This window comes from Vespula pensylvanica, chromosome 9, assembly GCF_014466175.1.
Source record: "Vespula pensylvanica isolate Volc-1 chromosome 9, ASM1446617v1, whole genome shotgun sequence".
NCBI classification, from domain to species: domain Eukaryota; kingdom Metazoa; phylum Arthropoda; class Insecta; order Hymenoptera; family Vespidae; genus Vespula; species Vespula pensylvanica.
This window is the reverse complement of record NC_057693.1, coordinates 571,963-594,714: the sequence shown is the minus strand read 5'-3', so window position 1 is coordinate 594,714 and position 22,752 is coordinate 571,963. Positions and strand designations below refer to the sequence as shown.

Here is a 22,752-nt window from a genome sequence, read left to right as displayed (position 1 = left end):
TCTTGCATTTATCGTATTTCCATTAACCTACTTACACGAACGTTCATTTTATCCAGAAATTATTTTTACATATATATCATTATATCCCTTTCTGAATATAAAAATAAGATTTAGCGATAAAAGTTAATCCTTTTCGTATTATATTTCCGAAAGAAAAGGTTTTCTTAGATTTAAAACGTTTACCTACACGTTCTTTTCATTAAAACGAAAGATTACTGCGAAAGAAAGAAAAGGAATGATGTAAATGCTTTCAAAGTTCGTCGGACTAGAAAAGTAACGATCGAACGAGACTATGTGTTTTGAGAGGGCGTCACGCGATCGACATACATAGGTAACAAGGGCAAAAAACAGAACACGAGTAAAGTCTTAAGACATAATGACAATAATAATAAAAAACAAATCAAATAAAAAAAACATAATTAGATAATAGATATAGTTTCGAAGAAAAATATTATTCCTCCCGTATGATCGTACGTATTTATTCTCGAGGTGAATAAAAAGGATTCTATCAGATAGAGAGATGGTTACAGAAATAATCGCGTGAACGAAAGTACGATAATAGAATAAAGGAAAGTAATTGGAAGGCAAACTGGGTCGTTGAACTTGGTGAATGAAATTGGGCGAGTTGTTGATGGATCTCACTCGTTAATAACGAATGAACTTAAGCAGCACAAATTGAAAATTACTTTGGACTTTTAAGTAACAAGCGATTTTCATTTCTCAATTGAAATTGTTTTCAATTTAATCATAGATATTGCGGCTTTTTTGATCTTATTTTTTTGTTTCTTTTTTGCAAGCCGTTAATAAAGACCGACGAGATTAATCCGATTAAAAGTTATTTCATTATGTCATTATTTATTAGAGTTGCATAATAAAGGCAACAAAATAGCGCAACTTCTTTTAAAGAGAAAATTGGTAGAAAAATTAAAACAAAAAAAAGAAAAATAAATTCCGGAGATTTTAAGATTGAAGGATCATGGCCTTGTAATGTGATAAATGCGAGCAACGAACTCGTTTTCCTTACTTAGCAAATATCATCGTCGTTGTCGTCGTCGTTGTATCTATGGTTACAAAGGAAAAACATAAAATGAGTGTTCGTCGACGAATCAACCACCAATAACGAGCCGGTCCCGTTTCGATGCGTTCTCCAGTAGGTCCTCGAGCACCATGGAATAGGACCAATGGGGATCCTTGTTAGTGGCGCGCTACTTTCTTTCGAAGCTTCTCGAGGATTTCGATCGAACTCGTTCAGTGCTTTTACTCCTCAGAATGTAAATCGCTTTACTGTGCACCGGTTGCTTCGCGCAGGACGCGGGATTATGACGCGTTGCTCGTAAAAATCACTGATTATATACTTCCGTCGACTTCCTTTTTACATTTATAGTAATAGGATTATTATTATATAGAATCAGATATTATAATAACGTTATTGTTATTATAAATTTAATATCATCATGGAGTCCTGCGGTATGAGCTTGATCAAATACATCCTCTTCGTCTTCAATTTGATCTTCGCTGTAAGTTTGTTAAAGTGTGAAACGTTTTATTCAACTTTTTGTTCTCTTGCTTTTTTACTTTCCTTTTTTCTTTTATTTTATGATGTATAATACAATACTCATAACAATCGACAAAAAATTCTCCTTTAGATTTCTGGTATTGGGATCATCGTAGCGGGAGCTCTCGTTCTCGGAGATGTCGGCGAGTTTAGCCATTTTGTCGAAGGAAGAATAATGGCACCTCCCATTGTCCTCATAATCGCTGGTGTTATTGTTTTTATTGTCGCCTTCCTTGGTTGTTACGGTGCGATCAAGGAACACTATAACATGCTGATCGCGGTAAGAATTTGTCTATATAATATAACAATGCAATTTTTTATTTTTTACACAAGCATATATCTACGTATATTTTTATATAATTTATGATCTTCAATGACTTTGTGTGTATACAAATGTATACACAAAATTAAATTATCATATTCTCTGAATGAATTATTCGCATTATTTGTCGATAAATTACGATTGATTGTTAGACCTTGATCTTATCTCCTTTTTCCAGTTCGCAGCTGCGCTCTTGATCATTTTCGTGATCGAACTCGCGGTTGGAATTGCAGCGGCAGTCTTCAAAAATGATTTCAGTATGGCGATGAAGGATACGTTGAAGGAATCGATGAAGAATTATACTGACGCAGACAAGTTTGCTTGGGATAATGTGCAGAACAAGGTCGGTAGACCGAATCTGGAACACGGCGAGCCTATGATGGCTTTGTCGATAGAGTAACGTTAAGCGCGTTGAAATCGATATCGCTTTTAACTCTAAATGAAACCAATGCGAACCTGTGATACTTACATATATCTTGTTTATGCTATCCAGTTTCGATATTGGAAAGAAGTGAACGAAACATTTGATTTTTCTTTTTATTACGATTGATATTTCAAAATGTTTTTTAATGTTCAGTTTCATAAAAAATTTTCTAATACGGATATTGTATCCTCTCAATGGATGATATCAAATGAATCGGATGAAATTTCTTGAAGTTATCATTTCTTTTCTTTTTTTTTTTTTTAGGATGTATCAAGATAATTTTTATTTCTATTTCGTCGTGAAGCATATATTCTTTTCTTTTCTGTTTTTTTCTTTTTTCTTTTAAAAATCTTTTTTATAATCTTGATGGTTGTGATCAAGAAGAAAAGGGAATGATCATGATCCAGCAAGGTCTCTCGTATATCCGAAAAGTTTATACGATTGAAAAGTATATATGATTTATTTTGTGTTCCATTCGAGATCATGTATATAATACAAAAATCACTGTATCACAGTTGATGTGCTGCGGGGTAGACGGACCAAATGATTGGAACACAATCAATGCCTTCATTGGGACTTTGCCACCTTCCTGCTGCATGAAAATGCAAAATCCTTGTGCGGTTGGAAGTCTAGATGTTAACAAGGAAGGTTGCTTCGATAAATTGAAAATGCGTGTTCAAAAAGGAGCTACTATATTGATCGGTGTAGGAATCGGTATTGCTTTCATAGAGGTTGGTACGATCGATAATAATCATTATTAATGTGCGAATATCGAAAATTATTTAATAGAATTATTAACATCATTTATTTTTTTTTGTTTCAGGTCGCTGGTATAATACTTGCTTGTTGTCTAGCTATGGCCATAAAAAGAGAGACCAATAAATGAAACGAGGTCGTTTAATTTTTCATACGAATTTTCTTTTTTATATTATTTTTTTATATTTAATTTATGATTATATCAGCTGATCTTCATAAATAACGCAGGAATCAGAACTGTGACAGAATCGTTTCCTCGTATGAAAAAATGATTGATAATGGAAAGTATATTTAATCGATTGATCACTATTTGTTATGAGTAAAAGTAAAGATGATAAATATTTCTTGCATTTGTTGTATTTTTGTAACGTGTTTGTGAAAGTATACATGGTGATTCTTAAATGTATGTCGATATGTCAGGGTTTAAATCTATACACTAATATAAACAAGGATATATAGGATATATGTTCATATGGCATTTTCTTTTACTTATATCAGTATGTAAATTTAATTCCTGAAGTATTTATATGCATTTATGAATCACATTGTATATACATACACTTATTATGAATATATTTAAGCTAACTTGTGTGAACGTGTATGCTAAATGTTTTTGGTAGTTAATAGATAAATATCACGTACTGTTATTGGCAAAAACTCATATCGATTTATCAAACTAAATCTTTTTTTAATAAAAGCACCTATATAATGTACACGTAGGTATATGTATGTATATACATACATACATACATATATATATATATATATATATATATATACACACACACATATATATACAATAAGTTTGCGCTAATAATTATTTATTATAACAAAAATAACATCCTTATAATACCAGTTAATGAAATTACATATCAATTTTGGAATATAATTAACAAAATTTATGAATATAAACGATAGATTGTTTCTTTACAGATTTTAATAACGATGTGTAATATTTAAACCAAATAAAATTAATTGAAATTGTTTTAGACGTTAGTATCTTCGAATACTCGGTTCAGGCATGGTTAAATAAGGGTATAACGGTTCAATATTTTCATTAATTGGAGGAGGGACAGGAGGAGTAGGATTGTAAACGACAGGACTATTGTTTTGAACTGTATTGTCTCCTGCTTGGACTGTATTGTTTCCTGCTTGGACTGTATTGTTGTCCAATGTAGATGGTGTTTGTTGGCAATTCTTATTATATACTTTCATTTTTGAATCATTTGGTACCAGTATTCTTGGTAATGTAATAAATGTCGTTTTGTTTCTTTTCATTTTCTGCAGAATGTAATAGTTGAAATATCCCGAAAATAATATGATTATCTGAAATACATATATAATTTTTACTAACTGAGACTTCATTAATGTATATATAAAAATGTCACAGTATTTGTATATACTACTTACGAAGAAAACATTTAATGTTATAATTATTTCAATTGAATTTTGATAAGTTTTGTTTAATATTTTAGTGATTATATCGAAGCAACCATCTTTAAATAATGATGGATCATCCTTATTACAATATAGAGTCGAATTTTGGCAACAAGATCCTGGAATAATTCCGTACCTGTCTACCCATTCTTCGTAATAACGAATTCCGCAACAAGAAAGCTGTAAACCAATAAAATTTTTTCAGATTCGAATATTTTATAAAAAAATTTGACGTAACTATAATCTGTCGTGAAAGATTATTACGATTATATAAAGTTAATATATTATTTTTTAATAAAAAAAAATCCTCCCCGGCGGGGAATCGAACCCCGGTCTCCCGCGTGACAGGCGGGGATACTAACCACTATACTACCGAGGACCTTGGTACATATTTATTTATATTTATAATATATACCCATTTTTTTATATCTCTATTTATAAAAAAATAATTTATTATTTATAAATATTTTTGTATTTACCGATATTTATTTGGGATAATCATGTATTCTTGGGGAATTAAATATGTTTGATTTACAACAATGATTATTGATATTATATAAATATATAGAAATCTTATTATAATAATGGTTGTTTTATTATATTAAGAGAAGAAATCGATAAATAAATAAACAATGAGAAATCCGGAAATTATTTACAATTTATATCACTTAATTATCGATGGAGGACAGTTACCGATTGAGAACAGTTACCGACAATGATAATAAGATTATTCGCAACTAAAAGTGTAATCTATTTCGTTTATGTTTTTTTTTTTTCCCATTTAAAGTTAAAAAGTATCAAACTTATTTAAAGTCTTGTAAAGATTAAAGTATATTATATTTAAATAATACACATTACAATAAAAAATTTATCTGACGTGTGAAAAAAAATTACTTGATAAAGTATAATTTATAGTTATAAATTCGAATAATATAAAAGATTTAATTATAAGAATTTTTAATCTACATAATGTAATATAAATCTACATTCATAATAGATGATTATAGTTAATTTCTGAATGGAAGTGAACTAAGAGTTAATTATGATCCACTACATTAAGTATAGCGCGTATGTAACGGATATGAAACATATATATTAATTTATATAATTAATATTTAATAACTTACACTTTTTTGCATCAAATGGAATGAAATAGTAAATTTATTTTGTCTCATTATTTTGCTCAAAAGTAAATAAAGGTCTAATTCAGATATATAATTTTTTTCTCTAAAACCTATTGTATATATATTGGTAATGGAGAATATTACAAAGATTAATAACAGACTCTGAAAAAAAAAGAACCAAATTCAATCATTCGATCTTGTATTTGAATATGAATTGTTTTTCATATACATGCATAATATCATAAATTTCGATATTAAATTGTAAAATATCTTACCGTTAACAGACCTCTTTGAGAATATGTAAAGGCTGATATTATTCCAAGAATAGCACTTGCCATTATCATGATTGAAATCGAAAGTAAAATGGTATTATCTGTTGTAAGATATGGCTCCAGTAAAATTAAATCCCATAATGTGCGTAATTTTATTCCGAAACATAGTAACAATAATGCTATTCCTACAAGCTGAAAAAGTAATGATAATAATATTTCATTAACGAGCTTTAAGGTTTTCTTTATTTATGAAAAAAAATTGCACTTTAAGTTGCACTTACCACTATTGCAAAGGTGATCGTAAAGTAAACACTAAGTAACACCGTACCGATCCACGGATATTTCTTACGAGAGAGTAATAACAAAATTTCATCATTTAGCCACATTTTTATTTACTTTCTTCTTAAGCAGGCAAACAATTTACATTATAATCCTATTGTTAAGCGTACAGAGTGCTCATTTATTGAGTACTACAGTTAACGAGTGTTCTCGTAGTAATAACTCGGACAATCGTTGTTGTTATTATCAGTTAGTATCATCCTGTTATATGTATTTCTCAGAAAAACATTGCACATCAAAGATATATCTAAACTTTTTCTTTTCTTTGCGGAAGACAAATATTAATTTCACTTTCAATTTCATATTTCCTATAAAATGGTTTGTATTTAAAGCAGTTGATGATTGATCGCGTAAATAATATAAAAGAAGGCATGCGCACATTTTAGTTATATTTTATTTGTGTCAAGAATAAAAAGTACGATAGAAAATTAATAATAAAATCACGATAATTAAATGATAAGACAATAATACTCGATGACATAGCATACTTGACAGTGTATATGATAGATAAATTTATATAACGTACTAGAAACTTAAAAATGTATTTTCTTTATCTATATTCTTTTTAACGTCTTTCTCTTGATTATTATCGGTAGTATGTATGCGGATAAATATACACTTCTAATATTCCATACACTCGTATGAGTAACGGTACATCACAGCAACTATTTCTTTAATAATTACTTCGTAAATAATAACAACTTTATCAATAATATATCGATATTACTGACAGTGACTATATTTAATCCAGTCAATATAGCCCATACGATATACCATTGATTCTGTTCTTTCACGTAAAGAAAATCGAAATAGATTTATCGAATGTTATATTTGTAATAAAGGTGATCATATTTCCAGGGATTACCCGATGAGCTAAGAATTTCACCTGTAAAAAAATCCTAGCGTAAACAGAACACTAGGATCCTTTTTTTAATTAAATCGGAATTGAATGAGTTAATGAAAGTATCGTTAAACATTGTTAAAAAAATATGCCAAAAAGAACGAATTGATACTAATAAATTTCTTATACCAAATAATCTTATAATTTTATCAAGTTTAGTTCTTAATAAAATACTTAAATTCAAAGAGAAAATCTTGAAACATGTTAAAGTTGAAAAAATTTCTTTTCAAAAAGATGAAAGATTCGAAGATGGAATTATTACTATTCAAAAATCAAAATGGACAATTACAAGCAGAGGGCAAAATATTACAACAGACAGAATTCGAACAATTATATCAAACGGAAGCAAGGCGTGATTGTTTAGAACAATAGAAACAACATTGAGATAAGATAAACAATATCAAGATTAAAACTTGCATTACACGAAACTAACACAAAGATGCAAGCATTAATACAAATTATTGTTGATAAGAAACTAGGGATAAATAAGAATATTTTTTTATAATTGTTTAAAAAATAGAAAATGTTGATATACATTACACCAAAAGTAAAATCATGTATTGGTCTTACCACGATGAAGCTTAAGACACGAATAATATTAACTACTTCTTTGTATCATTACTATTATTAACTTAATATTAACTACTTCTTTGTATCATTACTATTATTAACTTAATATTAACTACTTCTTTGTATCATTACTATTATTATTGTTTAAAAATCTAAGCAAAATCTAAGTTTTTAATAATAGAAAAAAGAAAGATGTTTTATTTTATTAAAATCTTATAACTATCCAAATAGTATTTAATAATTATGCGTATATCAACATTAATAAATAAGAATGATAAAGAAGTTAGAATTTTTCTAAGAAATTATTTCAGGATTTTATCATATCTAATCTATTTAATTATTACATATAATATATTATATAGTTTTATATTAAAAATATTTTGTTCATAATTCTACCGTTTGCTTTATTCAATTATTCAATCTTTTCGTTCATATATCTTTTCAAATCGATTATATTCTTAGTTGTGGATAACAGATTGAAAGCACATAATCACTGCTTCCATTTTGAAAACAAATATCCCGACTTTTTATTCGGGTTGCACAATGGCATTCCACTGTCGTTATTCATTGTGTTCTTTATCATTTCTTCTTCTTTGTGACACCATATTTATTTCTATTAATATTAAACTCGCCAAATGTAGTATTTCATTCGACTACTTACATGAGCATAAATGATCCAAAACTCAAACTGGGTCAGTAACAATAACTTTATTAGTAATACACAAAATATATTACCGATCTGAGTTCTACGAGAGAGAATTGAATCTATATGTACATATATTGAAAAAATAAGTCGTAAATGTACAGTATCATTTTTCCATATGAGGTTTCATTTATAAATAAATTGGTGTTGATAATAGATTGAGTACGCGTACACTTGGATATCCTGTAAACTTTGTTTTTGTTGTTCTTTTATTCACGGACAGCACCAATGTCATGGTTTGTTATCGTTTTCGGTATGGGCTATTAGTTTTCGTCATTTTGTCGACATGGCAACATAGAGTAATCGAGAGCACACCATGTTCCTCGCATGTGAGTACGTCGGCGACGCATTTATGGCTGCTATATACTACACAGATCGTTATCCAAATCGCCGACATTTTAACAGAAGAGTTATCCAAATAGTTGAACGAATATTTGTGAAACATGGATCTCTCGAAATGCTTCGTTGATATAGCGGTCAAATTACGGCGAACATAAATGACAAAGTTTTTCAAAAGGTATAAGAAAAAGAAATATTCTAGAATTTATATGTCGACATAGTGTTTATAAGAAATAGTTTTATTTCATTGTTTTCTTTTATTAATGTAATGTACTAAATCTAAACTCTTAAATTTAAAATCGGCATTTTAATGGAATGGCTATTAGATCCATATTGTATTGTGATTCATATCCTGTGTTACGCATAATACATTATTTACAAATCAAACGATCATGTATTTTGAAAAGCTGAAGATCATTTTAAACAACTTCAAAATATGTAACCTGACGATCATTTTTCAAACGAATAATCAACTAGTCGTACATATATATATATAGTGTATGAAAAGTCAACTAGTCTAATACTTATAATGTCGATTATCTCATAAACAGTGTAAAGTAGTAATTTTTTACTATATATGATTTCGATTGTAAGTGTTTACTTTTATATAAATATGTAAACAAATTTATAGATATTCTCAGATAGATAAAAATCTTATAGATAAAAAAGAAATTATGTTGACTTTTATAATTAGAAAAGATCAGGAGTATTAAAAACTTTGCAGCTCATAGCCGTGCAAATTTCTCTTATTAAACTTTCCTATAACTTTGATCAGTCGCGTTTATAATTAGAATATGGGATTTTGAAAGTTTAAAGTACAGATATAAATCATTGATGTTAAACAAAATATATATATATATATATATGTATAATTTTTATTTCTATTTCATTCATATTTAGGAAGTTAAAAGTAAATAGTATGTATTTGCCTGCCATCTATCAAACATATTCATATCGAAAAAAGGTAATCTATTTTATCGACATCGAAGGTTATTTTACGTAGCATTTTTAGACAAAAATGTCTGCTTCAAAAATTATTTTTTAGTATATGTAATAAGATATATTGAATGTATTTAAATATTAATTGATATAAATAATTAGTTACGTATATAATAAATTTAGTTAATATACTTATAAAAAGAAACTAACACCAAGGTTCCGTGGTGTAGCGGTTATCACGTCTGCTTTACACGCAGAAGGTCGCCAGTTCGATCCCGGCCGGAACCAATTACTTTTTTTTTCTATCGTATTATTAATTAAATTTTTATTATATATTTATTTCTCTTATAAAAATATATATATTATATATATATTATATATATATTTTTAAATATATATATATATATATATTATATATCCCCGAAAATGATCATCGTTCTTATTTGTAAACTTATAGTCTTTGTAATGTTTCGACTTCAACTTTCTTTAGATGAATTCAATAATGTTGAAGCATCGATCGTTCTCGAAGACGCATTCGAAATAACAAAGATTTTTTTATTTTAGACGCAGAAAGAACGGGAATAAAGATAAAGAGAAGGAAAAGGAAATTGTGATTGGTATTCGACTCTCGTGCTCACATTCGTCTTGTCGTACTTTTACGTTCGACCGCTTCAAGAGTGAACCGCTTCGGAGCAATGCGAGCAAAGAGAATTTTCTTTCATCCTTTCGTTCCTTCGTTCATTCACTGTTCCTCTCCTTACCATGAGCCACCTGGCTCTCCACCTGCACCTCCGTTCTTTCGTTTCCTCTCGTTTTTTTCCAACCGGTAACGAGAATGAATCCGGTTTTTAATCGCAATTCGCAATTCCACAGTTTCTTCCTTGCTCGGTATTTTATCTCATAACGACGAGATACTGGAGAAAGGCATGGAAAGTAATGAGAGAGAAAGAGAGATAGAAAGAGAGGAGACAGGAAACGACAGTGGATCACAAAACTACGATCCATTGAATGACGGACAAAGAAAATGAAGTCGAAAAATGATTTTGTTATCTTGCCATCTTATGAACGATCAAGAATCAATTTGTATTTCTAATTAACATTGATTAATCTGTTATTACGACATTAATCTATTCTTTCGTAAACATAAAATTTAAATAAAAACTGATAGAGAATTTGGAAGAGAAGGAAGTTGCTTTCTTCGAAGAAATTTGTATTCTTCGAAATAGAGGAAGAGGAATTCGACGGTATACACTTAACACGCTTAATAAATCTCCAGAGTGAAGAAAGGTAGGTCAAGTGTCATGAGAATGCCCTCTAGGGTGCCTTTTCATTCGAGCACCCTCGAATACCTTATCTCTTGGCGAGATGTCTAGTGAGCCACGTGACTTCTACCCTTCTCTCTTTCTCTGTTTCGCGAGAATACGTAGACCGTATTAAAAAGAAACTCGGTGGAAAGTCTTTATGGGGATAGATACGATGCAAATGCATATATATGTATATATATATATATGCATATATATGTGTGTACATCTTACGTATACACTGATTCGTCGTAGCCTATTGCAAAAGGCTTTAACCATCTAACAAGCAACTCTTTGTACCAGAGTTTACGATCAACGAACGAACCGGTGTAAAAATATTTTTCAGACATCACGATGATCGTGCCGCTCAGGAATTACAACGGTCAGGTTGTCTACGATTTTTACGAGCGTTTTTATTTTTTTTTTTATTTTTCCTTTCTTTGCTTTTACTTTTTTCTTTCTTTTACTTTTAACTATTCGTTTCACTCAAGAAACATTCGAGTTATATATTATTATATAATGCGATATTTGGCTATATGGAGCTGTCGAAATGTTCGATAATAGAACACGAAGAAATCGATTTTATGTAACGTACATGAAAAAAGAAAAAGAAATAATAACAGGTTGGAAACGACCGATGTTTCTAGGAATTCTTTGCAGATGAGTGACCACGAAGAATACTTCGAGTTAATATTTTCGATTTCCGAGAGAGAATTGTTACGTATTAACCAATGTTAACAAAATAATGGTAATAATTAATTAATATTATTCGACGACAGACAGAATTGAGAAATATTCAAATTTGCATTATTTCATTTCAACACGATATAGAACGTGATCATTCAATTTTAAGAGGATTACTCGAGCTTAAAGTATAAATAATTCCATTAAGAAAAGTGCAATTGAAGCTTACGAATGCATCTATACGTTATCGAAAGAAATAATATCATAAAAAGGCTGGGTTACTTCGATAAACCGTCTAATATTATTCTCTATTACTTTTTTTTTCTATCTTCACGATACGAGAAGAATTATAGAACTAAGAAATATAAGAACACGGTTTTGTTGCTATTATGTTACAGGATCGATATGATTGCGAAAAGAATTATAAAATTTCATTTAGAAGGAGGAAATGTAAAAAGAGATAAAAATTCACTTTTTAAAAACGTACATTAGAATGATTTACTCGTTCTAACGAGGAGTTAAATCGAGTTTAATTTTCGATTCCAATTCGATTGAATTCGACTGAGATCGAGCAATCGACATAGAGACAATTAGATTTTCAAATATTAATTCATTTTTTCGAATGATGAATAGCACGTTATGTCGGTCAGATCCACCTGCTTCCATCGTCCGCATGGCAACTCCGATTTCGTTCTGTACACTAACCGTAGGAAAAATCGATTCTCTTGCACGCGATCGTAGCCGAATAACGCCGAAGTCGGCACAGCTGTACTGTACTCAACGTACTCGTGAAACGAATACAAACGGGTCACAAGTAAAATCATGAGGGATTCGAAAGACTCTTAAAATTTTAATACGATGCAATATATATCGATAAGAACTTTGTAATATATTTTATAATCGAGTATCTTACTTTTACTTTTTATTTGATGGTATTAATCTTAGAGATAAATCTTAACGTTTCGTATACGAGAATGGTCGAGTGTCAACAAAAGTTGAGAAACCGACGTAGGTAGTATATTCGACTTTTATTTATTGTATCAGTATTTTCAATAAACGGTCAGTATTTATAATAAAATATTAGTATGTAATATAATTGATACGATCTTTGGACTTAATTATTTATACTGATTAAAATACTGATATGTATATTGATTATTTATTGAAAAAAATTAACTTATTCATTATTTGAGTCTATTATTATACGTTATTATCAAAGTAGTAGAGCTGAGCAGTCTATAGTTCAAGATGATTAACTTCACTTTTCGAATTTTTAAAAATTGTATTACTAAAGCATTTGATTGGTGCTTCTCTTTATTTCAAATAAAGTTCCTTGATTATTATGTTCAACACCATTAAATAACAAAATTTACTATATCATTTATTTGAGCTAAAAATCAAAAGATGTTGGTAAGGATTATAGTTCTTTACTATCGACTTTTGTTGATCGACTCGTGACTACCTTCTCTTGTTCGTAAGTGCGTAAACGTGAGATCATATTTCTATGTGTGCGTTCATTTATACGTTTCATATATTTGATACAGAAATATATAAAAATAGCATATATAAAATATATAACGAATAAATAATAAATCTCCGAATAATTGAATATCTCCGAGTAAATTTAAATAGAAACTTGCTCGTCGTTTGTTACGCAATAAAAATTACAAATATGAAAGAAAGAAAAAAGGAAGATTTTCAAAAAGAAAGAGAGAGAGAGAGAGAGAGAGAGAGAGAAAGAGAGAGGTTAAGGTAAATCGAGCGCGAGACGCACCTGAAGTCGGTCGGCTGTGGTCGGTTGATGTTGATGGCCGCGGTATGGCGCTGTAGGTCGCGTGCTGCGTCGTGGTGGGGATGACCGAGAAGTGGGGTACCGCGTGTCTCCCATCTCTTTCTCGTCAGTTTAGCTCGAGTTCGGCGCGCGGCCGGTTCGTTTTCGTCGCGCGCGCGCGCGCCTCTCTCTCTCTACCTTTTCTTTCATGAGATCGAACGCCAACGCTATACGATAATCCTCGCCGGCCGAAAGTGTCCAAGAATTTATCACGTAATCGTACCCGGCGTACAGTACAAACATCGAGAAAAACGAAGAGCGGGTTGGTATTTCGAACGAACCTCAATCGCCATTTTTTCTTCGTTCTCTCTCTCTCTCTCTCTTGAGTCGAGTCGCATCTCTCTTTCTCTTTCTCTTTCTTTCTTTCTCTCTTTCTCTCTTGGCTTGGCGTTCGGGCAACGAACTCGCGTCGTATTTTTTTTCAAAGATATCACGGGCGCTTTTCTTCGTGTTCTTCTTATTCTTCTTCTTCTTTTTCTCCTGCACCTCCTCTTCTTCCTCTTCTTCTTCTTCTTCTTCTTCTTGTTCTTCTTCTTGTTCTTCTCCTTCCTTCTCGTTCATCTCCCTCTACCATCGGCTTCTTCCGTTTTGGCCACGTACCAAAAAGCGCCTGGCAGCATCGGCGAACGTCATCGAACGTCTTCGTCGTTGCATCCGACGACTGCATCGCATCTCGAACGATACCCGCATTATCGGTATATATATATATATATATATATATATATATATATATACACACACACGTTTTTCATCTTATATCTTCTCCTATTCCTTGAAACGCACGACAGAGAAGTTCGTTTCCACACAACGTAGACGTTCTTCTTAGTGCGTTCCAACGGTCGTAAGTGCGTTCCCGTGAACGGTCCATTGCACTCGTTACGTCGTTTACAGTAGTGACAGTGAACTTTTCCTTCTCTTTCTCTGTCTCTCTATTTCTCTCTTTTTCTTCCTCTTTCTTTTTCTTTCTTTCTTTCTTTCTTTCTTTCTTTCTTTCTTTTTCTCTTTCTTTCTTTCTCTCTTTCTTTCTCTCTCTTTCTTTCCGTAAATACGTAGAATCTTGTAACGGTTTTTATTCCTCCGTCGGTAATTATTTCGTTAATATCGACCTTGCGAAGTACGTTGATCGACTAATAATTTTGTTCGTTTTAGATTAACCATTCGAAAGTAATCAATTGAGTGATACATTTTATTAGATCGTGAAACGAGTTAATCCTGCGATTCTAATATTGACTGGACAAACTTGTATAAAAGATGAAATAATAGTTCTCTCGAATTATTGGATTCGTATTAGATCGAAGGGAAACTCGTTTATGTTGCTCGATGGTGGTACGAAGGCACGCGCGAGTAGTTAATTAGTTATCGTCTTAATTAGACCGGTTCGGTGATTTATCGTTCGAATCCATTGATCGAGGGTTTCGGTCATTTGGTTGTTTCGTTCGTTATATGGCAATTAATTTTGAGGTTAATTAGAACGAGATTGCTTATGTGGTAAAGAACGAAATGGTGAAACTAATCGAAAAGTTTCCTTTTCTTTTTCGTTCTTTTTTTCGCAATGTCGTTATATTGCGCATCGTCATCTTATAGCGTCGAATTTGATCGATAAAGTTTCGCGTCCTTTCGACCTCCGATAGATAATATACATATATAACGTACGTACATTAATAAATAAATAAATAAATATTAACATGTTTGATCTCGAGTAGAAAAAAAGGAAGAAGAAAACAGTGCGTAGCAGGTCGTGTAAAAGGAAAATAAGAGTAAGAAAAATTCGAGGAATTTCGAAGGGCAAAACAGCCCTCTCGATCGAAAGGACATGTCGCGACTCGAGTGTCGATAAACAGTACGCATTTCGGTGCTTGTGTGGTCCCATTTGTGAGATTGGTGAGATCGCTAGTGAACTGTGATTAACGCTGTTAATTCTTTACGAAGACGAATCGAAAACTTCTCGACGCCTGCACTAATTCATCAGTGACTCCCTAAGCTCCGTATCAAGAAAGAAAGGGTTCCTTTTTTTGTACTCATGTTGGGAGTGCTCAAGCGGCGCTGGAAGCCTTCGAAAAGGTAAGTCATTCTTTTTATTCTATTGTTCAATTTTTCTTTTTCTTTCGCGTCTCTTGCATTTTTATTACTGCGATAATTTTTTATTGTCTATCTTAATGCGTTTACTAAGAAGCTAAAGGTAAGAGTCCTTTATTGATTTGAGATGATAGACCATTACTCGAGCTAGGATATGTATATATGTAAATCAGAAACAGATTCTATCTAGAACGATAAATTTATTTTTATTTTATTTTATTGTTAAGAATTTTGAAAATAAGAGAGAATGTACGATATTTCCTTTTCTTTTCTTTTCTTTTTTTTTTCTTTTCATAATATCGAATAAAGGTAATCTTAGTAGCTACGAATAGTTATTAAATAAATTAAATAATTACTAATTCGGCGATTTTGTATATCATTGGGACATTGATCGAATAATTTCGTGGAAATGCGATAGAAGTTTTTAGTCTTTTTTTGGTTGTAATAAATACATTGTATTTTTATCGATAACGACGATTAAGATCAGAACGTAAATTTTGACATTAATAATAAAAGAATAATACGTTCCTATGTCGGCTGAATGGTTGAATCTGAATTATATGTTATTAAGTCAGATTGCACGTTATTTTACTACTTTTTATACTTGCCCGCTACCTTCTGTTACCAATAATTTATCGAATATCTCGGGAAAAGAAGAACACCTTGCATTAACATTTCTTCCGTGATTTGTTTTATTTTTTCTTTTCCATCTTCTTTCTCCTCTTCTTCTTTTTCTTATTTTACACGCTCGCCCACGTATACAATACCATTTTCTGTACTTCCGTCCGATCAGACGACAAAGTGGGCGAACCTAACCTAACCTAAAATCATTCGAGTGTCGTCCCACTCGCCGGCTCATTTTAACATTATTATTCCGACGAATTATTCGTCGTTAAGAAAATCCTACTGTGAAGTTTCCAAATTCTCTTTCTCATTTCTGTAGTATCTCATACATTTTTTTTTCAAGTTTTTCATTTTTTTTTCTCTTATTGTTATATTTTCTTTTTATTTATTTTATATTCCATATTGGATATCGTTCGTTTTTATTATTCTATTCCATCCATATTTTATTATTACGATATATGTACGTATATGTGTGTATGTATTTATATATTTATATTAATATAGTAATATATTTTTGTCTAAAATTAAACGTAGTAAATCTATATGTGTAGAGAAGTATATATCATATATATACATATACATACATATATAATATGTACACGCACATATATATACAATATGTATATTTGTACGTCGTAGCAACCGAGACCCAAATGTTAGCGTGTCGCGAACATGACCTTCACCATGCGATCGATAGGGAGGAATTCTCCAGCGTGTTCTATATACGAAAAACACATTAAGAAGAATTTATCTTCGCCGAAATGCGACTCGTATACTGTTTCGACATTTCTGAAAGACGATATTTACTGAATTTCGAAGAAATTGCAATTTTACCGTTACTCTTGCTATTAACTTGATCATTAAATTACAGAAAAGCGATAAAAAAATATATATATATATATAAAATTAGATACAATAAAATGGTAGACGCTTACGAATTATACTTAATCGTTAAGATTAAACAATACGAAATAAATACTGTCCATTAAATTGTAACGATGAAATGGATAAATAAAAAATCGTAACGCAGACACGAACAGTTTTCGTTCTGATTAAATTTTAATCGTTTATATTTAGCGAAACCTTTTACAAGATATAATTATAGTTTTGGCCTGACGTTAACAATTTTTGATTTAATAATATATCTTGTACATCGTATAGTTATATTAATAGCTGTATTAAGGAAAGTAACGGCAACAAAAGGTCCTCGGGTATAACTAAAAATATAATCCATTTTCCAGAGAGGATATCCGTGATATAATACTGGTCGGAGACAGGGGGTTAAATCGGGCATCGCTGGAGTTGTGGAGTTCGCGATTCGTGGCAATAAAACACGAAGCCGTTATGCTTCGACTAATTTACTAATTGGAGGACATTGAAGTGACCGGGGCGCGGTGGGGTTAAGGGGTGAAAGCGAAGCAAATTGGGCTAACGGAGAGAGAAACGTATTTATAGGAACAGTCGCGAAGCGTCGCAAGAGAAGAGAAGAGAAGAGAAAGAGAGTTCGAGGGTGAAGGCCTGCTACATCTCACCCTCGAGATATCGACTCGACGTCGAGCAAACGCGTTCCTCTAACGAGTTCTTAACGACCTTTCTAAATGCAGTTCTCCTGGCCACGTAATCCAGATGCAGCTTTTCGAGCCCTTAACCCTGAAACGGAAACAGCAGTTACTGTTAAAAAGTCTTCCTTCATAAAAAGGCTCAAAATAATCGAGACAACAAATTTTTTTTATATCATCCACGATTGCAATTTATAAGTTTTCGATTAGCAATTTTCGTAAACCATATCGATCGACTGCGATTTCTTTTTTTTTTTTTTGATATATACGATTTATACATTTCTTCGATTATAATATACAGTATATATAATATATCATTTATTCATAATTTATAGCTCGTGTGGATACGTATGATTTCGTACGTCGGATAGAATTATTAGTACAATTTCGTTGTTATTATTTCTTTTGAAATATCATATCTATGACACTTAGAATAATCTTAGTAAGATATATCGGCAATCATCTACTTACGTGCATCTACCTACGTGTGAAGATCACTAATGCTTTTATGAGATCCATCTGTTTCCAACGTTAAGTACTTATTTATATGAAAGAACAAAAAAAAAGAAAGAGAGAGAGAGAGAGAAAGAATCTGCGACAGGTGTTAGTTTTTATATAAAACTGTTTGCTAACGATCTAAGCAAGACATGTTAATTTGCTAAGGAAAAGAGCGAAGGCTTAACCGTAACGCGACTCAATGGAATTTGCTGACTCTTTGACCTGCTTTCGTCCTTTCGTCCGAGTGTATCGTATTTCTGCATTGCACGAGACTCGTCGATTAAAAGAAGACGACACCAAAACGATATTCACCCAAGACTCAAAGCTAACTTTAACGCTTACGGTTTCTATCGGTATATCTCGTCTATCCTATCGAAATATACTGGTTTTCTATCCTAGCTCGAACGTGACCGTTCTCTACCTCTCTCTTTCTCTCTCTTTCTCACTCTTTCTCACTCTTTCTCTTTCTTTGTCTTTCTCTATCTTTCTTTCTTTCATGGTTCGAGTCAAGCATACCTATTGACCTCCGATTCCACCCACGATTAACCACAATCGCCTGTATCGCCATCGCTAGAAGAGAAAAGCCGAAGGAAGAAGAACTTCTCTGTCGAAAGGAGATTTACGTAGAACGAATACTACTCTCTTTTTTTTTTTTTTTATCAATTAAAGCTGGTCGAAGTTATCTATATATGTTTATGTGTGTGTATGTGTGTATTATGCACTCTATTACGTTTTATTACGCTCGTGTTGTTACTTCTTTTTTTTTTCTTTCTCTCTCTCTCTTTTTTTTTTAATATTTCTATCGGTTTAAAAAACTACTTTGTTTATAAATTGATAATAGTTTATATATATATATATATGTGTGTGCGAGTGCCAATAATTATAAGAGCGGACTAAGTCATATATTTTTTCTTATTGAGATATTTAAAGCTTCATGTTCGTAATAAAAAATAATTTTCTATTGTCTAAGAAAATATTTTCTAATGTATTTAGCTACTGTTATAATGTGAATCTTTTATGTAATTATTAATGAACTCGAATATCATTTTTTTATATGTCATACAACAAACAAAAGAATATTTCAGCTTTATTCGAAAAAGAAAGTTATGAAGAATGGTATTCATTTATATTTTGTATGTATAATCATGTTAATTTAATTTAAAATAATAATAGAGATTTCTTATTCTTTTTCGATAACTTTTTTTCTTTTTTCTTTTTTGTGATGTATTGTGAGCACGAAAATATTCATGAAAAATTGTACGGAACGTACGATAACAAGTTCATTACTTGTTTATGCAATATAATTTTTCCTTTATGTAAATCGTCGGAAAAATCAAATACGTACATGCACTTTTCCAGAGAAATAAAGTATACCGAAAAATAAGAGATAATTTGATCAATTTGGGTTATTAAAATAAACAAAAACAGAATTATGTTTATCGACCAACCTTGCAAAGTCGTTAAACAGTACATTGAAAAAAAGTTTTCTCTCTACGCTCTTCTAGATTATTAAAACATAAATAATTGTAATATAAAATAAATCATTGAATGAATTTTTTCAATTCTTCGACTTAGTCTGTTGTCATAATTATCGGCACATGAAATTAAAACAAGAGGAATTTATATATATATATAAAAAGAAAAAAAAAACTAATTTTACGTGTTAAGAATGTTCCGTCTGTTTTTTAACGATGCAAAGATCTCTATTTAATTTTTTTTTTTTTATTTATCTTGAACTAGTTCACTTCTTGGATATATATAAAAAAAAAACCACAATTTAACTGAATCTCCGTAACATTCTTATTTTTATCTAAACAAATTATATTTTATTTTATCGACTAAGATAAAACTTTGCTATTCACAAGTTAAATTTCCTTTTTTTTTTCGGTTAACTTGAAAAGTAATAAATATTGAAGTGAAAAAAAATGAAAAAAAAAAAAAGATGATAGCAATAAGAAACTTTTATCAACTTGTTCATTTTAACGATACTAATAAAAATGAATTATAGCTATCAGCTTTAAGTTATGAAAATACATAGGAGAGTACGTTGCAGGTCGCGAAAGTGTTAATATCGTACTCGTCGTTCTTCGCTCTACTTTAGTTTACATCTATCAGCCTCTCGGAAGATTTACATCTTGTATGCATGTACTATACGAACGTAGTACATCGTCATATCGTCGTTTCGTCGTTTCGTCGTTTCGTCCGTCGCCAAGAAGTTATTCTCGTAACGGGTCAACTTCGAAATCTTAGGAGTCCAGCAGCCGGACCACTCCTCAAAGTGTTTCCACTTCTTACGTTATCTAGACATAGCTAGCCTACGCATTTAATGTCTAAACTTCAAAAAAAAAAAAAAAGAAAGAAAGAAAGAAAAAAGAAAAAAAATTTTTTAAAAACGATTATTAGACGGTTCGAAATCCGAAAGAAGAAAAAAATTTATTGGATAGATATAAAGCACGTACACACGTACACACATACGAGTTTTCTATAAGCACTCGAGGAACGTCTTAGGATGAACGTATGCGAGCGTGCACGAACTGAGAGAGTAATCTTGGCCAAGAGGAAGTTATTTTTGTAGACGTCAATTTGTGTATCTAAAGTGCATATGTAGGTACGTGCATACGTACGTATTTATATACGTACATGCTTTACTCCGTTAATGGAACAAACTGCATATAATAATAAAACTACGATATACGAACAGGTCTCCGTACTTGTTAAATTGTTAATAACAATAAAAGAAAATTTACGTTTTATGTTAGATTTAATTTATAAAGTCACGCGATATGGTAATAGTAATAGTGAATGCTGACACAGTAACGAAATGACAAAATTATGAAATATAAATTAGAAATAATAGTTTTCTCAATATGGCAGTAATAATCGTATAATTATCAATTTGACGATATTCGAGTTAGAAAATATATTTTTAAAGGACTTTTTTAGACGTTATAAAATATTACAAAATTATTAATTTTTTTAATTACTTCCTTCGTTCGTTTGTCTTATCTTTCTTTAACAATTTTCTCGTTTTCTTTTTCCTTTTTTTCTTTTTATTATCATTTTCTCTATATATATATATATATGTATATATATATATATATATATATATATATATATATATATATATTCCCCAATTCGATACCCTTCATAGCAAACTTTGATCTTTGATTATCTTAATCAGTCTAGTTATTCAAGATTTATAATTAGACTACGCATGAAGTATTATGAATATATAGATACTTACGTACACAATATGAGTCATTCTAATAGGGATAACCGGTCTTTCAGATAACTGATATTCGAATAATCGAGGTTCTACTGTATCTCGAACGACTTTAGGATAATCTCACTTCTAGTCTAGTCGTTTTTGAAAACGATTATGCGTCGAGGTAAAAGCTCGCGAAAGCTCTCTCTCTCTCTCTCTCTCTCTCTCTTTCTCTCTCTTTCTATTCTGACTGCTTGGCAATAACGTTTCACACTATTTACACTGGGTGCAGTTGGGCGTAGGAACGAGTGTTTGACTCCCTCTTGTAGGAGCGATCGTGGGCGCACGAGTACGAGGCGAAGTTTCTTCTTCTTCTTCTTCCTTTGGTTTCTTCTTCCTTCTTCTGCGGGCCGAGGCCATCGATTAGATAGGAGAACGAGCTAGCTTTGGGTACTATTCGAGCCGTATCCACTACCGGGATAATGCTTTAAGGGAGACGCATGGGAGCATAGCGAAAGAGAAGAGGCACGCCTGGGTGAACGAACTCCTCCTCTCTTTCTCTGTCTCTTTCTCTGTCTCTTTCTTTATTTCCTTTTTTCCCTCTCCCTCTCACCCTCCCTCCCACCCATTCCTCCTCTTTCTCGTTGGCCAAAGCGGAACTAACGACCCCTAAATGAGCCGTTGTGGTCGCGTCGCGAACCACTCGTCCACGTACATACATACATAATGTATGTAAGTACGTATGTATATGTCGTATCTTCCTCCTCTTTTCTCTTTTTTTTTTTTTTCATTTTTCTTTTTTCCTTTTCTCTTTTCTTTTTCTTTCTTTCTCTTTCTCTCTTTTTTTCTTTCCTTTTCTTTTTTTCCTTTTCTCTAGAGCTTTTCTCGCATTTGAAAGTTACACTACAAACGACGATTTCAAAGCACAAACTTACACGGGGTTGCGTCCTCGCTATATCTGAAATATTCAGGAAATCTTTTACATTTTATATCGTAGATTTATTACGTTTTCTAATTTTAGATTTATAAAAATCTTAATGCGTAGGCGTAATACGTTCCGTCGTTCAAATGCGCGCCTCTAAAAATTTTATTTACGATAGGTTGTAAAAATTAATATCGAGGATAAGGCTTTTGTTACGATAATTTATGGATTGAAAGATATTTGAAGAATCGTATACGTCTAATGGAGATGGTAGGTAATAGGAATTTTGTTATAGAAATATTTTTTAATAATATCAGCCATTAAACGTGTAATCCACGTTAATGATCGGTCTGAACGTCGGTTTTTTTTTT

At 31.4% G+C, this 22,752-nt stretch overlaps 3 protein-coding genes and 2 non-coding genes across 9 annotated transcripts in view; 3 read left to right on the top strand and 2 right to left on the bottom strand.

Moving 5' to 3' along the window:
• The first annotated feature begins 42 nt into the window (after window positions 1-42).
• LOC122631567 (CD63 antigen-like) lies at window positions 43-3,818 on the top strand. The gene is made up of 5 exons (XM_043817433.1): window positions 43-1,517; window positions 1,647-1,835; window positions 2,056-2,220; window positions 2,817-3,032; window positions 3,125-3,818. Exons 1-5 carry the CDS (start codon window positions 1,455-1,457, stop codon window positions 3,185-3,187), a joined length of 696 nt encoding a protein of 231 aa, XP_043673368.1. The 5' UTR covers window positions 43-1,454; the 3' UTR covers window positions 3,188-3,818.
• A 43-nt stretch (window positions 3,819-3,861) lies between these two features.
• On the bottom strand, window positions 3,862-6,414 carry LOC122631564 (tetraspanin-6-like). Its single transcript, XM_043817427.1, has 5 exons — window positions 6,172-6,414; window positions 5,894-6,082; window positions 5,622-5,780; window positions 4,468-4,674; window positions 3,862-4,383 (listed from the first exon to the last, which is right to left on the bottom strand). Exons 1-5 carry the CDS (start codon window positions 6,274-6,276, stop codon window positions 4,051-4,053), a joined length of 993 nt encoding a protein of 330 aa, XP_043673362.1. The 5' UTR covers window positions 6,277-6,414; the 3' UTR covers window positions 3,862-4,050.
• On the bottom strand, window positions 4,802-4,873 carry Trnad-guc. Its single transcript has one exon. It is a non-coding gene; the product is annotated as a tRNA-Asp (tRNA).
• Window positions 6,415-9,896: 3,482 nt separating the features above from the next.
• On the top strand, window positions 9,897-9,969 carry Trnav-uac. The gene has a single exon. It is a non-coding gene; the product is annotated as a tRNA-Val (tRNA).
• Window positions 9,970-13,561: 3,592 nt separating this feature from the next.
• Window positions 13,562-22,752, top strand: part of LOC122631713 — a 143,849-nt gene continuing 134,658 nt past the window's right edge. For 4 of the 5 annotated variants that reach the window (XM_043817730.1, XM_043817729.1, XM_043817727.1 and 1 more), the window contains exons 1-2: window positions 13,562-13,759; window positions 15,201-15,558. In XM_043817730.1, the coding sequence (XP_043673665.1) occupies window positions 15,518-15,558 (41 nt within the window). In that variant the 5' untranslated portion in view covers window positions 13,562-13,759; window positions 15,201-15,517. Of the gene's footprint in view, window positions 13,760-15,081; window positions 15,559-22,752 lie in introns of all 5 variants that reach the window. The other variant, XM_043817728.1, reaches the window with a different exon arrangement.